Source organism: Pleurodeles waltl, chromosome 4_2, assembly GCF_031143425.1.
Source record: "Pleurodeles waltl isolate 20211129_DDA chromosome 4_2, aPleWal1.hap1.20221129, whole genome shotgun sequence".
Lineage (NCBI taxonomy): Eukaryota > Metazoa > Chordata > Amphibia > Caudata > Salamandridae > Pleurodeles > Pleurodeles waltl.
In genome coordinates this window covers 12,363,399-12,380,290 of record NC_090443.1, presented here as the reverse complement: position 1 = coordinate 12,380,290, position 16,892 = coordinate 12,363,399, and the positions used below count along the sequence as shown (strand labels likewise).

Genomic DNA, 16,892 nt, shown 5'->3' with positions numbered 1-16,892 from the left:
AATACTTTAAATGAAAGGTATTTCACTTAGGAACTTTAGGAACTTTGAATTAGCAAAATAGCATATACAGTTTTCACACAAATGGCAATAAGCTATTTTAAAACTGGACACAGTGCAATTTTCAACAGTTCCTGGGGGAGGTAAGTGTTTGTTAGTTTTGCAGGTAAGTAAACCACCTACAGGGTTGAAAGTTGGGTCCAAGGTGGCCCACCGTTGGGGGTTCAGAGCAACCCCAAAGTTACCACACCAGCAGCTCGGGGCCGGTCAGGTGCAGAGGTCAAAGTGGTGCCCAAAACACATAGGTTTCAATGGAGAAGGGGGTGCCCCAGTTCCAGTCTGCCAGCAGGTAAGTACCCGCGACTTCGGAGGGCAGACCAGGGGGGTTTTGTAGGGCACCAGGGGGGACACCAGTCAGCACAAAGTACACCCTCAGTGGCACAGGGGCGGCCGGGTGCAGAGTGCAAACAGGCGTCGGTTTGCAATGTAGTTCAATGGGAGACCCAGGGGTCTCTTCAGTGAAGCAGGCAAGGGGGGGGGGGGGGGGGGGGGGGGCTCCTCGGGGTAGCCACCACCTGGGCAAGGGAAAGGGCCACCTGGGGGGTCGCTCCTGCACTGGCGGTCGGATCCTTCAGGTCCTGGGGGCTGCGGGTGCAGTGTCCTTACCAGGCGTCGGGTTCTTAGAAGCAGGCAGTCACGGTCAGGGGAGCCTCTGGATTCCCTCTGCAGGTGTCGCTGTGGGGGCTCAGGGGGGTAAACTCTGGCTACTCCCGGGCTCGCAGTTGCCGGGGAGTCCTCCCTGTAGTGTTGCTTCTCCACAAGTTGAGCTGGGGGCGTTTGGTGCAGAGTGCAAAGTCTCACGCTTCCGGCGGGAAACGTGTGTTCTTTCAAAGTTGCTTCTTTGTTGCAAAGATACTTCTTCTTTGGAGCAGAACTGCTGTCCTCGGGAGTTCTTGGTCCTTTTAGATGCAGGGTAGTCCTCTGAGGCTTCAGAGGTCGCTGGACCCTGTGGAACGCGTCGCTGTTGCAGTTTTTCTTGAAGTGGGGAGACAGGCCGGTAGAGCTGGGGCCAAAGCAGTTGGTGTCTCCGTCTTCTCTGCAGGGTTTTCAGCTCAGCAGTCCTTCTTCGTCTTAGGTTGCAGGAATCTAGTTACCTAGGTTCTGGGAGCCCCTAAATACTCGATTTAGGGGTGTGTTTAGGTCTGGAGGGGGGGGGGGGTTAGTAGCCAATGGCTACTAGCGCTGAGGGTGGATACACCCTCTTTGTGCCCCCTCCCTGAGGGGAGGGGGGCACATCCCTAATCCTATTGGGGGAATCCTCCATCTGCAAGATGGAGGATTTCTAAGTCAGTCACCTCAGCTCAGGACACCTTAGGGGCTGTCCTGACTGGCCAGTGACTCCTTCTTGTTTTTCCTCATTATCTCCTCCTGCCTTGCTGCCAAAAGTGGGGCCATGGCCGGAGGGGGCAGGCAACTCCACTAGCTGGAATGCCCTGGGGTGCTGTAACAAAGTGGGTGAGCCTTTGCGGCTCACCGCCAGGTGTTACAGTTCCTGCAGGGGGAGGTGAGAAGCACCTCCACCCAGTACAGGTGTTGTTACTAGCCACAGAGTGACAAAGGCACTCTCCCCATGTGGCCAGCAACATGTCTGGTGTGTGGCAGGCTGCTAAAACTAGTCAGCCCACACTGGAAGTCGGGTATGGTTTCAGGGGGCATCACTAAGATGCCCTCTGGGGTGTATTTCACAATAAATCGGTGTGCATTTATTGTGCTGAGAAGTTTGATACCAAACTTCCCAGTTTTCAGTGTAGCCATTATGGTGCTGTGGAGTTCGTGCATGACCGACTCCCAGGCCATATACTCTTATGGCTACCCTTCACTTACAATGTCTAAGGTTTTGTTTAGACACTGTAGGGGCATAGTGCTCATGCACCTATGCTCTCACCTATGGTATAGTGCACCCTGCCTTAGGGCTGTAAGGCCTGCTAGAGGGGTGACTTATCTATGCCATAGGCAGTGTGAGGTTGGCATGGCACCCTGAGGGGAGTGCCATGTCGACTTAGTCGTTTTCTCCCCACCAGCACACACAAGCTGGCAAGCAGTGGGTCTGTGCGAAGTGAGGGGTCCCCAGGGTGGCATACAACATGCTGCAGCCCTTAGAGACCTTCCCTGGCATCAGGGCCCTTGGTACCAGGGGTACCAGTTACAAGGGACTTACCTGGATGCCAGGGTGTGCCAATTGTGGAAACAAAAGTACAGGTTAGGAAAAGAACGCTGGTGCTGGGGCCTGGTTAGCAGGCCTCATCACACTTTCAAATCATAACTTGGCAACAGCAAAGGCAAAAAGTCAGGGGGTAACCATGCCAAGGAGGCATTTCCTTACAGTTCCCAAACCACAGAGCCTTCCACCTCACAAGTCAGACCCACATATCCGGGCCAGTATCAAAGAGGAGGTTTTCGAGGAACATACAGGGGTGGACAATTCCCAAAGGCAAGAGGGGAAATTCCAGAGCCCAAAAAACCCTCGAACCAAACAGTGACTTCAATGTCACAAACCCCTACCACTCCCCACCTGTGGGGGGGAGACTTACTGCATACTACCACAACTGGGAAAACATAACGACGGACGCATGGGTCCTAGCCATTATCCAACATGGTTATTGCATAGAAGTTCTACAATTGCCACCAGATGTGCCCCCAAGAGCACACTGTCCAAACAACACTTAGACCTGTTACAACTAGAAGTCCAAGCATTGTTACAAAAACAAGCAATAGAACTAGTACCCAACCATCAAAAAGGAACCGGGGTCTACTCCCTGTATTTCCTAATCCCAAAGAAAGACAAAACGCTGAGACCCATATTAGACCTCAGAACACTGAATCTTTACATGAAATCAGGTCACTTTCACACGGTAACACTTCAAGACTTGATTCCCTTGCTCAAAAAACAGGACTACATGTCAACGTTAGATCTCAAGGATGCATATTTTCACATACCCATCCATCCTTCCCACAGGAAATACTTAAGGTTTGTAATCCAAGGCGTACATTACCAATTCAAGGTGTTACCATTCAGGATAACAGCCCCAAGGGTATTCACCAAATGCCTTGCAGTATTAGCCGCTCACATCAGGAGGCAGCACATGCACGTATTCCCTTACTTGGACGATTGGTTAATAAAAACCAGCACTCAGCAACAGTGTCTTCTACACACACAATACGTGATAGAAACTCTACACAAACTAGGGTTCTCGATAAATTACCAAAAATCACATCTACTACCATCCCAAATACAACAATACTTGGGAGCAACACTCAATACACAAAAGGCGATTGCCACTCCAAGTCCACAAAGGGTACAGGCGTTCCGCAATACAATATTAAACTTACAGCCAAACCAACACTACCAAGTGAGGTTTGTAATGAAACTTCTAGGCATGATGTCTTCATGTATAGCTATCGTCCCAAATGCAAGACTACACATGCGGCCCTTACAACAGTGCCTAACAACAACACAGTGGACACAGGCACAGGGTCAACTTCAAGATCTAGTGTTGATAGACCGCCAAACACACCTCTCGCTTCAGTGGTGGAACCCTATAAATTTAAACCCAAGGCGGCCATTCCAAGACCCAGAGCCTCAATACGTGATCACAACAGATGCTTCCATGATAGAGTGGGGAGCACACTTCAACCAGCACAGTATACAGGGACAATGGAACATTCAACAGAAACAACTGCACATAAATCACTTAGAACTGTTAGCAGTGTTTCTAGCATTGAAAGCATTTCAACCACTAATAGCCCACAAACACATTCTTGTCAAAACAGAAAACATGACGACTATGTATTACCTAAACAAACAGGGAGGGACACACATCACAACTGTGTCTCTTAGCACAAAAAATTTGGCATTGGGCAATTCACAATCACATTCGCCTAATAGCACAATACATCCCAGGTATTCAAAACCAGTTGGCCGACAATCTCAGTCGAGCTCACCAACAAACACACAAATGGGAAATTCATCCCCAGATCCTATAAACTTACTTTCTACGCTGGGGAACACCAGAAATAGACCTATTTGCAACAAAAAACGCAAAATGCCAAAACTTCGCGTCCAGGTATCCACACCCTCAGTCCAAGGGCAATGTGTTATGGATGAGTTGGTCAGGGATATTTGCTTACGCTTTTCCCCCCTCCCACTCCTTCCTTATCTGGTAAACAAATTGAGTCAAAACAGACTCAAACTAATACTAATAGCACCAACCTGGGCTCGCCAACCGTGGTACACAACACTGCTGGACCTGTCAGTAGTACCTCATATCAAATTACCAAACAGACCAGATCTGTTAACTCAACACAAACAACAGATCAGACACCCGAATCCAGCATCGCTCAATCTAGCAATCTGGCTCCTGAAGTCTTAGAATTTGGACATTTAGACCTTACACAAGAATGTATGGAGGTCCTTAAACAGGCTAGAAAACCTACTACAAGACCTTGTTATGCAAACACATGGACAAGATGTTTATTACTGCCATAATAATAAAATTCAACCACTACATGCTTCTGCAAAGAACATTGTAAGCTACTTATTACACTTACAAAAATCTAAACTAGCATTCTCTTCTATTAAAATACATCTCACAGCAATATCTGCCTGTCTGCAGATTACACATTCAACATCACTTTTTAGAATCCCCGTCATCAAAGCATTTATGGAGGGATTAAAAAGAATCATACCCCCGAGAAAACAACCAGTCCCTTTGTGGAATCTCAATATAAAAAGTGACTAAGTCCCCTTCTGAGTGGGAATTTAGAAACCAATTTCAACTTTTTTCATCCAAAAAGTGAAAAAATCCAAATTTCAATTTAGCCCCAAAAGTGAAAACAAACAAATTTCAATTTCTTTCTTCAAGTTAACATGGCTCATGGGACCACCATTTGAACCCATGCACTCTTGTGACATGCAATATTTAACTTGGAAAGTAGCCTTCCTAATAGCTATCACATCTCTTAGAAGAGTAAGTGAAATACAAGCATTCACTATACAAGAACCCTTTATATAGATACATAAACATAAAGTAGTTCTCCGTACAAATCCCAAATTCTTACCAAAAGTCATATCACCATTCCACCTAAACCAAACAGTGGAACTCCTAGTCTTTTTTCCACAACCAGATTCGGTAGCCGAAAGAGCCTTACATACGTTAGACATTAAAAGAGCACTAATGTATTACATTGATAGAACAAAACAGTTTTGCAAAACAAAACAATTGTTTGTAGCCTTCCAAAAACCTCATGCAGGAAATCCAACATCCAAACAAGGCATTGCCAGATGGATAGTGAAATGTATTCAGACCTGTTATATCAAAGCAAAAAGAGATCTACCTATTACACCAAAGGCGCACTCCACTAGGAAAAAAGGCGCCACAATGGCTTTTCTAGGGAATATACCTATGACCGAAATCTGTGAGGCAGCTACATGGTCTACGCCTCATACATTCACAAAACGTTACTGTGTAGCTGTGTTAACAACACAACAAGCCACAGTAGGACAGGCCGTATTACGAACATTATTTCAAACAACTTCAACTCCTACAGACTAAGCCACTGCTTTTTGGGGAGATTACTGCTTACTAGTCTATGCACAGCATGTGTATCTGCAGCTACACATGCCATCGAATGGAAAATGTCACTTACCCAGTGACATCTGTTCGTGGCATGAGATGCTGCAGATTCACATTCACCCTCTGGAGCCTGTAGTAGTTTAAGTTGCATAAAAACTGTAAAATTTGTAAATAGATACTTTTTAAGACCCATTATGTACATACATACATACTTAGTCCATGTAAACCCTGGCCAAACCTGTGAGTCTCCTTGTGATCTGTTTTCCTGTTGAGTTTCTAAACCAAACATTTTCTTCTTATCTTAGGCAGAGGTGCTACTATGTGCAGTCCATGTTCTCCTTTCTCCTTATATTCTGGGCTTTTGTACATGTAACTGTCAATCACTTAACTTCACATATCTTCCTCTCTGTGATGCTAGTGTCCCCTCGCTGCTTTCTCTTTATAGTAAACAAGCCTTGGTGTACAATTGCGCCGGCTGTGGCACTTTCCACCTACAAAGAATGGGCAAGATGACCAGCCATGGAAGCAAGTAAGTGAACCTCAAGGGGCTATGCCAAGTGTGATGTTGGGCACTGGGTGGGTGGGTTCTTTTGGGAGGGAATGCAGGGCTCGAAAAACCCACTCTCATTGGGGAGTCTTATTTGATCAGGTCGAGCTATTTTTAATACTTACTCATCCCTTCTGGCGAGTTAACACTGAACAGGTCTTCTGCTCAGTTGAAAAGTGGAGGGGCAATAAAAGATGCCTGTAAATCTTGCTATGTTACATTAGCTCTGCGTTAAAAAAAACAGAGATCAAGTCATTTTTTATTATAATTCATTTTCTGTCTGACCTCGGAGTTCCAGGACTTTGTAAGGTGAACTGTGTGACCTGCTGCTTAGAATGTATAAAGTAAAAGGATATAGGGTGTCAGTCATTTAAATGTTGGGTGTTAGGAAAAACCTAAGTCAACTGTGCAAACATTTCAAAATATATTTGATTAGTTGTGAAAGCCCTTTTTTATGTTTGTGTGATGAAAACAAATTTTAATAGGATGAAAACAAAATCAAAATACATGTTGACAAAGGATATGTTTTCTGAAACCAAATTTTCGCAGATCGTTAATACACTATTGTTTTATCATTAAAGCTGCAAGTTAGTGGAGAGGTTTTTGGACATTTCCTGGAAAGTTACTGTGTGTAGATGACGATATGTTACCACATCATGGTTTAGTAATATATTTATTAAAATTGTGTGCTTAAACAAACTGAGAAACACTCCTGCCCGGATTGCAATAGTGTTCGTAAACTAAAGTCCTAGGTGATGTGGGCTAGACATAATGGGTATGTGGGCTAGATTCTTGTGATGCATGCAGCAAACTTTAGTCTACTTGATCAAACAGCAGAAATGCTGAGCTCACATATTTGAAGGTGAAATCATGTGAAAATTAAGAAAAAGGCAACTCTGTAAACTTTTTGCCTAGAATCACACAATTTGAGGCCCGTTTACAGGTCAAGCACATTACAGTTAGGTTGAGTAGATTATTTAAATTACTCGACCTGCAGGTATAGTAACATTTTTGTAGGATTCTTTGAGCCCTGGAATTGAGGGCACCTTGGATATATGGCCACTTGCCCTTCTCACCCACACTCGAGGAGGAGAATTTGTGCTTGTAGTTGTTTGCTCACTTCATTATTTAGTGAAACTGCATTCCTATCAAACCTACAACAAGGTTTTCACACTGAACGTTAAGGCCTTTGCAGAAGCTCAAATATCAAGATTTCTCCACAGAATTCTCCAGTAATGTGGCTGAATACAAACAGTGTATTTTAGTAATTATTGAATTGCCTCAACAGCTGCAGGGCTAAGTGGGTTTTAGATTGGAGAGAAAATGTAATATTGTTTTCAATAACACTGAACTAATTCCTTTACATGGGTACATAAAGCATTGCTTTGCAGACTTGCAAGCAAGATCTTGGGTGCTCAGCCTACTATCTTAGACAAAAATGTACTATTTAGGTAATTTCCTGTATTAATTCAGAACATTTGGAGGTCCATTTGTGAGGGGAGAAACGGGTTCCAGAAAACTCCTTTACCTCAAAACTGCAGGGCTGTTTGCTTTCCCTGCCATCTTTTGGCATTGGGTTAGATTCTCACACCTGAAAACCTCTGGTTCAGGTAGTTGTCGCCTAAGCCTAACTAGGGCTGTTCAGAGTGAGTTTTGCTTTCCAAACTGTTGTCCAGTTCACAAACCCTGTGCATTACAATTTTGTATAATAGGGACAGACTGTCCTTTCCTACAGTACAGGGTTTGGAACAACCCAATACCCCAATCGGACCATTATAATGGAACCACCAGAATGTTTTATGTAGTTTTTCAGTCTTCATTTAGCAGCCAAACAATGGCCACTTCTCAACGAAGTAATCTTCCTATAGCACATATTGCTTTCATTAAAACTCTTCAGACTAATTTAACCTTGTTCGGTGGTGCTCACTTTGAATGCTGCAGAACAATTCAAATGCTAAAACACCCAAGTACCTGTTCCAACAAGACAACAACCACTCGGTACAAACCAATGGCCTTGAAAGCCAAAAGCTTCAAAGACATAAACACAGTATGTTAATGTAAGGGTTTTTTGGAGGGTGTTTTAACAGTCTCTGAATCTGCTTGACCCTAGACATAAACACTGAGCTTTTGGTTGTGGTGTAATATTATTATTATTTTTTTTTTTTTCTTACTCCCACAAAAGCTTCAAGTATTCAGCTGGATCAGGACCACCCGTTGGAATGAGCTGTGAACATTGCCAGCAAAAGCACCAGGTAGAACCATTTTGTTCCCTTCCAACGTAAGCATCCTAGCAGTTCAGAGCCATCTTCTTTGAATTTATATGTATTTCTGCAGTGTAGCACTGCACCAAAATGTCTTTTCAGCTATTTTGTGTTGTCAAATCAGAGATGTCAAAGTTTGATATTTTCATCAAAAAAGCATTGAAATACAAAAATAGTTACATTTCTGGGGCAGGCGAGGATACTGATTGAAATAATTCAGAGCTTTCCCCTCTCATTTTTCCTTCTCCAGTTGGGCGGGCCTATCTGGGCGGAATCCATTCACAGTCCAGACTTTGTTGAGAAGGTGCTAACAGCTATTCAAAGAAACCCAAAGAGATTTAAAACTGCAGAGCGAATGCAGGGCATGCTGAGCATGGTTATGGAGGTAAGAGGTACTGCCTAACAGGGATAGCAGACAGAAGCACGGGGAAAGGGGAATATTCTCATTCTTGGGTTTGGCAAAAGGAGCTTCTGGTAAGAGCTTAACTTCCTACTTTTCAGAGTTAGAAGAAACTTAATTTTTGGTGGAAAGAAACAGAAATTATAATTTTAAAATGTATGCGTTATAGGTGTATATGTATATGCACAGGTTGGAAGTTTGATGTATCCACTTGTTCAAAGAACATGATTCCTCAGGCACCTACCTGAAATAAACAACACTTCTCTCTGTTGGTGCCATTTAGTAAAATGACAAATTATTGCAGCGTTCTTATTATATCGGAGCTCTAATAATATAGCACACTTTACATTCTTGGCAGGCTCTTATTTTGGCACCTTCCTACAAATCTACATACAGAGGATGGAAGTTGGCAGGAACCGATATTTCCAAGATTGGAATGCTCTGTCAGTCTTTGTGCCCCATCAAATGTTTATGGGAGTCCCCTAAATCTTTCTAATCCCTCTAATTTATCCAGACACCGGAAAAGATTGAAAAAAATGACTTCTTTTACATTTTCACTTGAGCAAATGTGTATGTATATTTGCTCATACTGAAATGGAATTCACAAAAGTTTGATAGGAGTGTAGTTCGAAAGTCCATTTCCTGAAAGTCCTAAGTCTGCACCAATGCAAAGACCTATTCCTGCAGGGGCATTTTTTTTGGTTCCTAATTGGAATCTAGCTAAAAGTATTAATTTGCAAGGGCTCCGAACCCAGCACAAATAATGCTCGAAATTGGGCGTTGTTTGAATGATTGCATACTCTCGCAGGTTAGGTTTACTTAATTGTTCCTGCTCCCTAGAGGACTGTACAGATCTTGGAAAAAGTTGTTTAACCTTAGCGATATCCGTTTTGTTAAGGGAGGGTGGAGATCAAACATGCCTTCCTATCCAATGACCATGGACATGGACCCCTTTTTAATGTGTGTTTTTTTTTTGTTTTTTTTTTTGTTTAACTCGGTCAAAGGATTAAAAGGCCCATATCACATCCCAGGCAACCTAGTATTAGTCTTTTCAGGGAAGTAGACTTATTAGCTCAAATGGAAACCCATAGGGCAAGCAGGGCCACCCCAATGTAATTTGAAATATAAGTTAAGTTGATTTTGTTTTGCACACTTTTCACCCAAAAACCAAATCGGGCTTGTTTGTGGTTTTCGTTTTTAAAATTTTTTTGTATAGCTTGTTTATTGCAATTTAGGTTACATATTTACACCCCACCAGTTTCACAGTTCACCAGCCACCCCTGAAACAATTGTCAATATCGGTTTCAGTCTTCTGCCTGTATTTGTATGTAACAGGGCAGAACAGAGGCTATAATCAGAGCTATGATATAATAAAAAAGCTGTCATAACTCTCCACAGCATGACACAAAGGAACAAGCTGGTTTTTTGGAATTGTTACTGGACAACTACATTTCTGAAGCACCCAGTCCTTTTGGCAGGTAGATCTTTCAAAAGATTTGCACACCCCTGATGAGAGTGTTACTCTGTTTGCTGTGCAGGAATGTGCATGTGTTGATTGAGATGTCCTCTAAGGCTGGTGAATTTCGAGATGACGCACAAGACCCAGGTTTGTGCAGAGGCATGCAGCAATGCGTTGCATGTAAACCGTCATACAAAATAAGAGGGTATTTTTCTTTAGTATTAGCCATTTGCAATGGTTATTGAATCAAGTCTTTGAGAAATAGCCATGCCATTATTGCTTTCTAAATTGTAGATGGAAGTCATTGATTTTTGGTACTCTTTGGGATCTTGTTCTACAGCTTAGATGCTTTTATAGAGAAGGAGCTACTTCCAATGGATATTTTTTAATACTACTGTTAGCCAAGCCCTTTTGGTACTTTTTCAGGCATTCAGCCAGCCCTCTTCATCAACTGGTCTTCTGTTTTTGTCAGTCACATTTTCCTTCCATTTGCTACTGAATAGTGCATGGGGCAGTGGGTACACCCACTTCAGCTACTGGTTAACTTCATTGTGATTGCCAACATTCTTCCCTTTCACAACGTGGATTTCCACACACAAAGTAATTCTCTTTAGTGTTGGTGACTTATGGCAATGTATGATTTTTAAGAACAAACCATTATTCTACTTTGTTCCCATGTTTGTTCTAGTATTGGCAAGTGCCCAGAAGCTCCCATAACAATGTTTTATGAAAACCATGGCAAACAAAAGAAGTACTGACAAATTCAAAAGGCTGACAGCCAAAGCCAAACCAATTGGATTTGCCTATGCTTGCTTTTAATGGGAACTGATTGGGCGTGGAGGCATATTAGATTCTAGGTTTCTTCTTTAACTGTTGAGTTGTTTCCACTGCAAGAAGACTGGTCTAGGCTCTGGATTACGTGGTTTCGCCAGTGTTGGGGCTTTGGTGCAGGGATTGTGTGGTCTTGTCTGCTTAAGTTCAGATCTTTTCTGTCGGCTGCAGTCCAAATTTGTTGTAGCTTGCTTATTCATTTTTTCGACAGTCCAATTTAGAAGGTATTTGCATAGTCAAGACATGCAGAGAACTGAACTGTTGATACCTCAATCCTGGCAAGTAGATGCAAATCGGGAGCAATACGTCCTAGTGCTCTCCTTGTTTTAAATAAAAAATACAATATATATGTATATGTTCGATGGCATGTGTAGCTGCAGATACACATGCTATGCACAGGTCCTGCCATCTAGTGTTGGTCCTGTGACTCGAAAAGACTTCTTCGAAGAAAAACAACTTGTAACACTCAGAGCCCGAGTGACTCCTCCTTTTCGGCTCGATTGCTCAAGGGCATCGAACTCCATCTTAGATTGTTTTCTTTCCACCATCGGGTTCGGACGTGTTTCTTTTCACTCCGGTTGTTGTTGTCTGAAAAATATTACAAACTCTCTAAATTCGTCGGTATTGTTTTCGATCGAGTATAATCAATCATCGACACCACAGTACCAGCGGATACAGATCTCTACTTGCCCTTCGGGGCACCCACGCCCAACTTGGGCCTGGTTGGCCCGACCAAAAGTATCCTTGCAGCCTCATGGACCGGACCCAGTTTAGATTCTGCCCTCGGTGCCACGCCAAGTATCCCTACTCAGACCAACATCTGGTTTGTACCCTGTGTTTATCTCCGGATCATGGTGAGGATACCTGCGAGGCCTGTAGATACTTCCTCTCGAGACCGAAGAGCAAGAAGGTTAGAGATGGCGTCCAGAAGCACCGAATGCCGCAAAGCAGAAGAAGAGGAGATGATCCACACCGCGGTCTCCGTTTGGGGGTGCGATTCGGAACAAGAGTCTGACATCGACTGACCAATAACAGCGGGCCAGCACGTGAGTACGCTTGCCCTGACCCAATCCAAGCCCAAATACAAAGCCTCTGTGACGCCACTGCCAGAAGGCCATGGCTCCACCCATAAGAAAACTACCAGTGACCCAGCAACATCTTCGGCACCGAGAGAGGCCACACCAACAACAAAGCCTTCAGACTCGAGCCGAGGCACAGGCTCTGAAATTATACGGCACCGACCCATCGAGTCGAAGCCTCGAAAGTCACTCTCGGAGCCGAGGCCAACGTACTTCAGGCCCTTCGATCCCGAAAAACCCGGCTTCGGAGTTGGAAAAGCATACATACACTGAGGAGCATGGACTTTCAAAACAATTAAGAGCCATAAATTTGCTGAGGAACTGCCACAAATGGAGGATTTTGATGAGGAACAGGCCAGAATACAAATCCATAAAGACACTGGCAAAATCCTCACTGCACCTCCTCTAAGAACAAAGAGGAAACTGACCTTCCACGGACGTTTGGCCACTGATCAGCCATCGGCTACAGTGCAAAAACCAAGCAAAATCTCTGCCTCCTCAGTTTTCACCTCACCAGTCTCCTCCTCACCTGTCTCCCTGCCTGCTACCCCCACTGCAGTCTCCAATACACACTGTACAATCACAACAAGATGACACTGATCCATGGGACCTCTATGATGATCCAGTTTCAGATAATAGCCCAGAGTGCTGTCCATCAAAGCCATCACCCCTGAGGATAGCACCTCATATACACAGGTTCTAGCCAGGGCAGCAGCATTTCACAACGTGGCCATGCACACAGAACCTCTTGAGGATGACTTCTTATTTAACACATTGTCCTCAACTCACGCCACCTACCAGAGTCTACCCATGCATCCTGGCATGTTACAACATGCACATCCAATCTTCCAGGAACCAGTGAAGGCAAGAGCTATAACTCCAAGGGTAGAAAAGAAATGTAAGCCACCACAACAGCTACCCCCAGATTCCGTAGTGGTCAGCGCGGCAAGGAAAAGGGCTAACTCCCATTCCTCCTGTGGACTCACTTTCCTTATCTGGAGGGGGTAAGAAATTCGATGCTGTAGAAAGGGTGGCATCACAGGCAGCTAATTAATGGCGAATAGCCAATTCGCAGGCCTTAATGGCCAGATATGACAGGGCTCACTGGGATGAGATGAAAGACATTATTCAGCATCTCCCCAAGGACCAACAGAAGAGAGCCCAGCACATAGTAGAAGAGGGACAAGCAATCACAAACAACCAGATCAGGTCCGCGTTAGACTCTGCAGATACAGCCGCCAGAACTATCAATACGGCTGTCACCATTAGGCGACACGCATGGCTCAGATCATCAGGATTTAAACCTGAAATCCAGCAGGCTATCCTCAACATGCCTTTTAACGAACAACAACTATTTGCCACACAAGTTGATACAGCCATTGACAAAATGAAAAAGACGCAGACACTGCCAAAGCTATGGGGGCGCTTTATTCATCCCAATACAGAGGCTCATTTCGAAACCTTCGATATAGGGGAGGCTTTAGACCCACAACCATCTGAGTCATCTACCTCATAAGCCAAAGCCTCTTACCAGACGCAATACCAGAGAGGGGGGGTTTTGGGGAACCTACAGAGGACAATTTCCCAGATCTAGAGGAAAATACCAGCCCTCAAAGCAACCCACTCATACCAAACCGTGACTTTACCACCATCTTCCCTCACTCCACTTCCCCTGTGGGAGGAAAACTGCAAACGTTCCACACCCACTGGTTACCCATCACAACAGACAATTGGGTGTTATCCATTATCCAACATGGTTACTGCATAGAGTTCACACAAACTCATCCAGACATTCCCCCCCCCAAAACGCACAAACTCCCATCACAACACATTTCAATGTTGCAAACAGAAGTACAGGCGCTATTACTCAAACAAGCCATAGAGCTTGTGCCACGTCATCAGAAAGGAACAGAGGGTTTACTCCCTGTATTTCCTCATCCCCCAAAAAGGACAAAACATTGAGACCAATATTAGATTTCGGACTCTCAATCTCTGCATCCGATCAGAACACTTTTACATGGTAACACTACAGGATGTAGTCCCCCTGCTACAACAGCAAGATTTTATGGCAACACTGGATCTAGAAGATGCATAGTTTCACATAACCATCCATCCAACTCACAGAAAATATCTCAGGTTTGTAATACAAGGAAAACATTACCAGTCGAAAGTGTTACCTTTCGGGATAACAACAGCTCCCAGAGTATTTACAAAATGCCTTGCCGTAGTAGCAGCATACATAAGGAGACAACATATACATGTCTTCCCATAATTCGACGACTGGCTAATAAAAGCCAACACTCAAAAACAGTGCCAACATCATACTCGTTATGTAATAAACACCTTACACACAAACACACACACACACACACTAGGGTTCTCAATAAATTACCAAAAATCGCACCTACAACCAGAACAAATTCAGCAGTATTTAGGAGCCACATTAAACACCCAAAGAGCACTTGCAAGCCCAAGCCCAAGTCCACAAAGGGTGCAATCGTTCCACAGCATATTGCCAAAAATCCAGCCAAAACAACCGTACACAGCCAAATTTGTCACGAAACTGTTGGGCATGATGGCATCATGCATCGCCATTGTCCCAAATGCAAGATTAAACATGCGGCCCTTACAACAGTGCCTTGCAAATCAATGGTCGCAGGCACATGGTCATCTTCAAGATCTAGTGTTGATAGACCGCCAAACACACATCGCTTCAGTGGTGGAATCCCACAAATTTAAACAAAGGGCGGCCATTTCAAGACCCTGTGCCTCACGCCATTCTTGCAACAGATGCATCATTGATTGGATGGAGAGCACATCTCAACAATCACAACATTCAGGTACAATGGGACAACAAACAAACATCTTCACATAAATCACTTAAAACTGCTAGCAGTATCCCTAGCACTAAGAGCTTTTCAACCTCTTCTTCACAAACACATTCTTATCAGACAGACACTATGACAACCATGTACTACTTAAACAAACAAGGAGGAACCCACTCATCAAAACTTTGCCTTCTAGGACAAAAAAGTTGGCATTTGGCAATTCACAACAACATACACCTGGTAGCTCAATATATTCCAGGGATTCACAATCCATTAGCAGATGGCCTCAGCCGAGATCATCTACAAACACAAGTGGGGAAATTCACCCCCAAATGCTTCACAAATACTTTCGCCAGTGGGGAACACAAGATATATATCTGTTCGCCACCCACCACAACGCAAAATGCCAAAACTTCGCGTCCAGGTACCCACACCCTCAATCCAAGGGCAATGCACTATGGATCAACTGGTCATGGATATTGGCTTACGCTTTTCCTCATCTCCTGCTCATTCCATTTCTGGTCAACAAACTGCGTCAAAACAAACTCATACTTACAGCACCAACATGGGCACGTCAACCATGGTACACCACATTGCTAGACCTCTCACTAGTACCACACATCGAACTTCCAAACAGGCCGGACCTGTTGACACAAAACAAACAGATCAGGCACCCCAATCCAGCAATACTCAATCTGGCTCCTGAAATCTTAGAGTTTGGATATCTACATCTTCCACCAGAATGTATGGAAGTGATTAAACAAGCAAGAACACCTACCACCAGGCAGTGTTATGCAAACAAATGGAAAAGATTAGTTTTCTACTGCCAAGACAAACACATAACACCCCTGTACGCAGCCGTACAAGACATTGTAGGTTATTTACTCCATCTAAAAAAAAGCAAATTTAGCTTTTTCATCCATTAAAATACATCTCTCAGCAATTTCTGCTTATTTGCAAAATATACAAAACAAATCTCTATTTAGAGTGCCTGTCATCAAAGCTTTCATGGAGGGTCTAAAACGTGTCATACCTCCAAGAACGCCACCAGTACCTTCATGGAATCTTAATATTGTACTCACACGATTAATGGGTCCACCCTTTGAACCCATGCAGTCCTGTCAAATTCAATTACTAACATGGAAAGTAGCGTTCCTAGTGGCAATGACTTCATTACGAAGAGTTAGTGAAACACAAGCATTCACTATTGAACAACCCTGTATACAAGTACACAAACCTAAGCTAGTACTTCGCACAAACCCTAAATTCCTACCTAAAGTCATCTCACCCTTTCATTTAAATCAAACAGTGGAGCTTCCAGTCTTCTTCCACCAGCCAGACTCAGTGGCAGAGAGAGCACTACATACATTACATATTAAAAGAGCTTTAATGTATTACATTGACAGAACAAAATCTTTCAGAAAGACTAAACAGCGGTTTGTCTCATTCCAAAAACCCCATACTGGTAATGCTGTATGAAAACAAGGCCTAGCCAGATGGATAGTGAAATGTATCCAAACTTTTTACCTAAAGGCTAAAAGACAGCTGTTAATAACACCAAAAGCACATTCCACTAGGAACAGAGGAGCAACAATGGCATTTCTAGGAAATCTACCAATGAGAGAAATCTGTAAAGCAGCCACTTGGTCAACACCCCATGCATTTACCAAGCATTACTGTGTAGATGTGTTAGCAACACAACAAGCCACAGTAGGACAAGCTGTACTAAAAACTCTATTTCAAACAACTTCAACTCCTACCCAACACTAAATGGCAGGACCTGTGCATAGCATGTGAATCTGCAGCGGAACATGCCACGAACAGATGTACGCTGGGTAAGTGACATTTTTTTAATTT

General features: G+C 43.7%; 1 protein-coding gene across 1 annotated transcript in view; it reads left to right on the top strand.

The window, feature by feature from the left end:
• The window catches only part of TRMT1 (tRNA methyltransferase 1), a 109,872-nt gene that overhangs the window by 34,107 nt on the left and 58,873 nt on the right, over positions 1-16,892 (top strand). Inside the window, exons 9-11 of the mRNA XM_069230400.1 lie at positions 6,076-6,159; positions 8,360-8,429; positions 8,689-8,823. Coding sequence (XP_069086501.1) covers positions 6,076-6,159; positions 8,360-8,429; positions 8,689-8,823 — 289 coding nt within the window. The remainder of the gene's footprint in view (positions 1-6,075; positions 6,160-8,359; positions 8,430-8,688; positions 8,824-16,892) is intronic.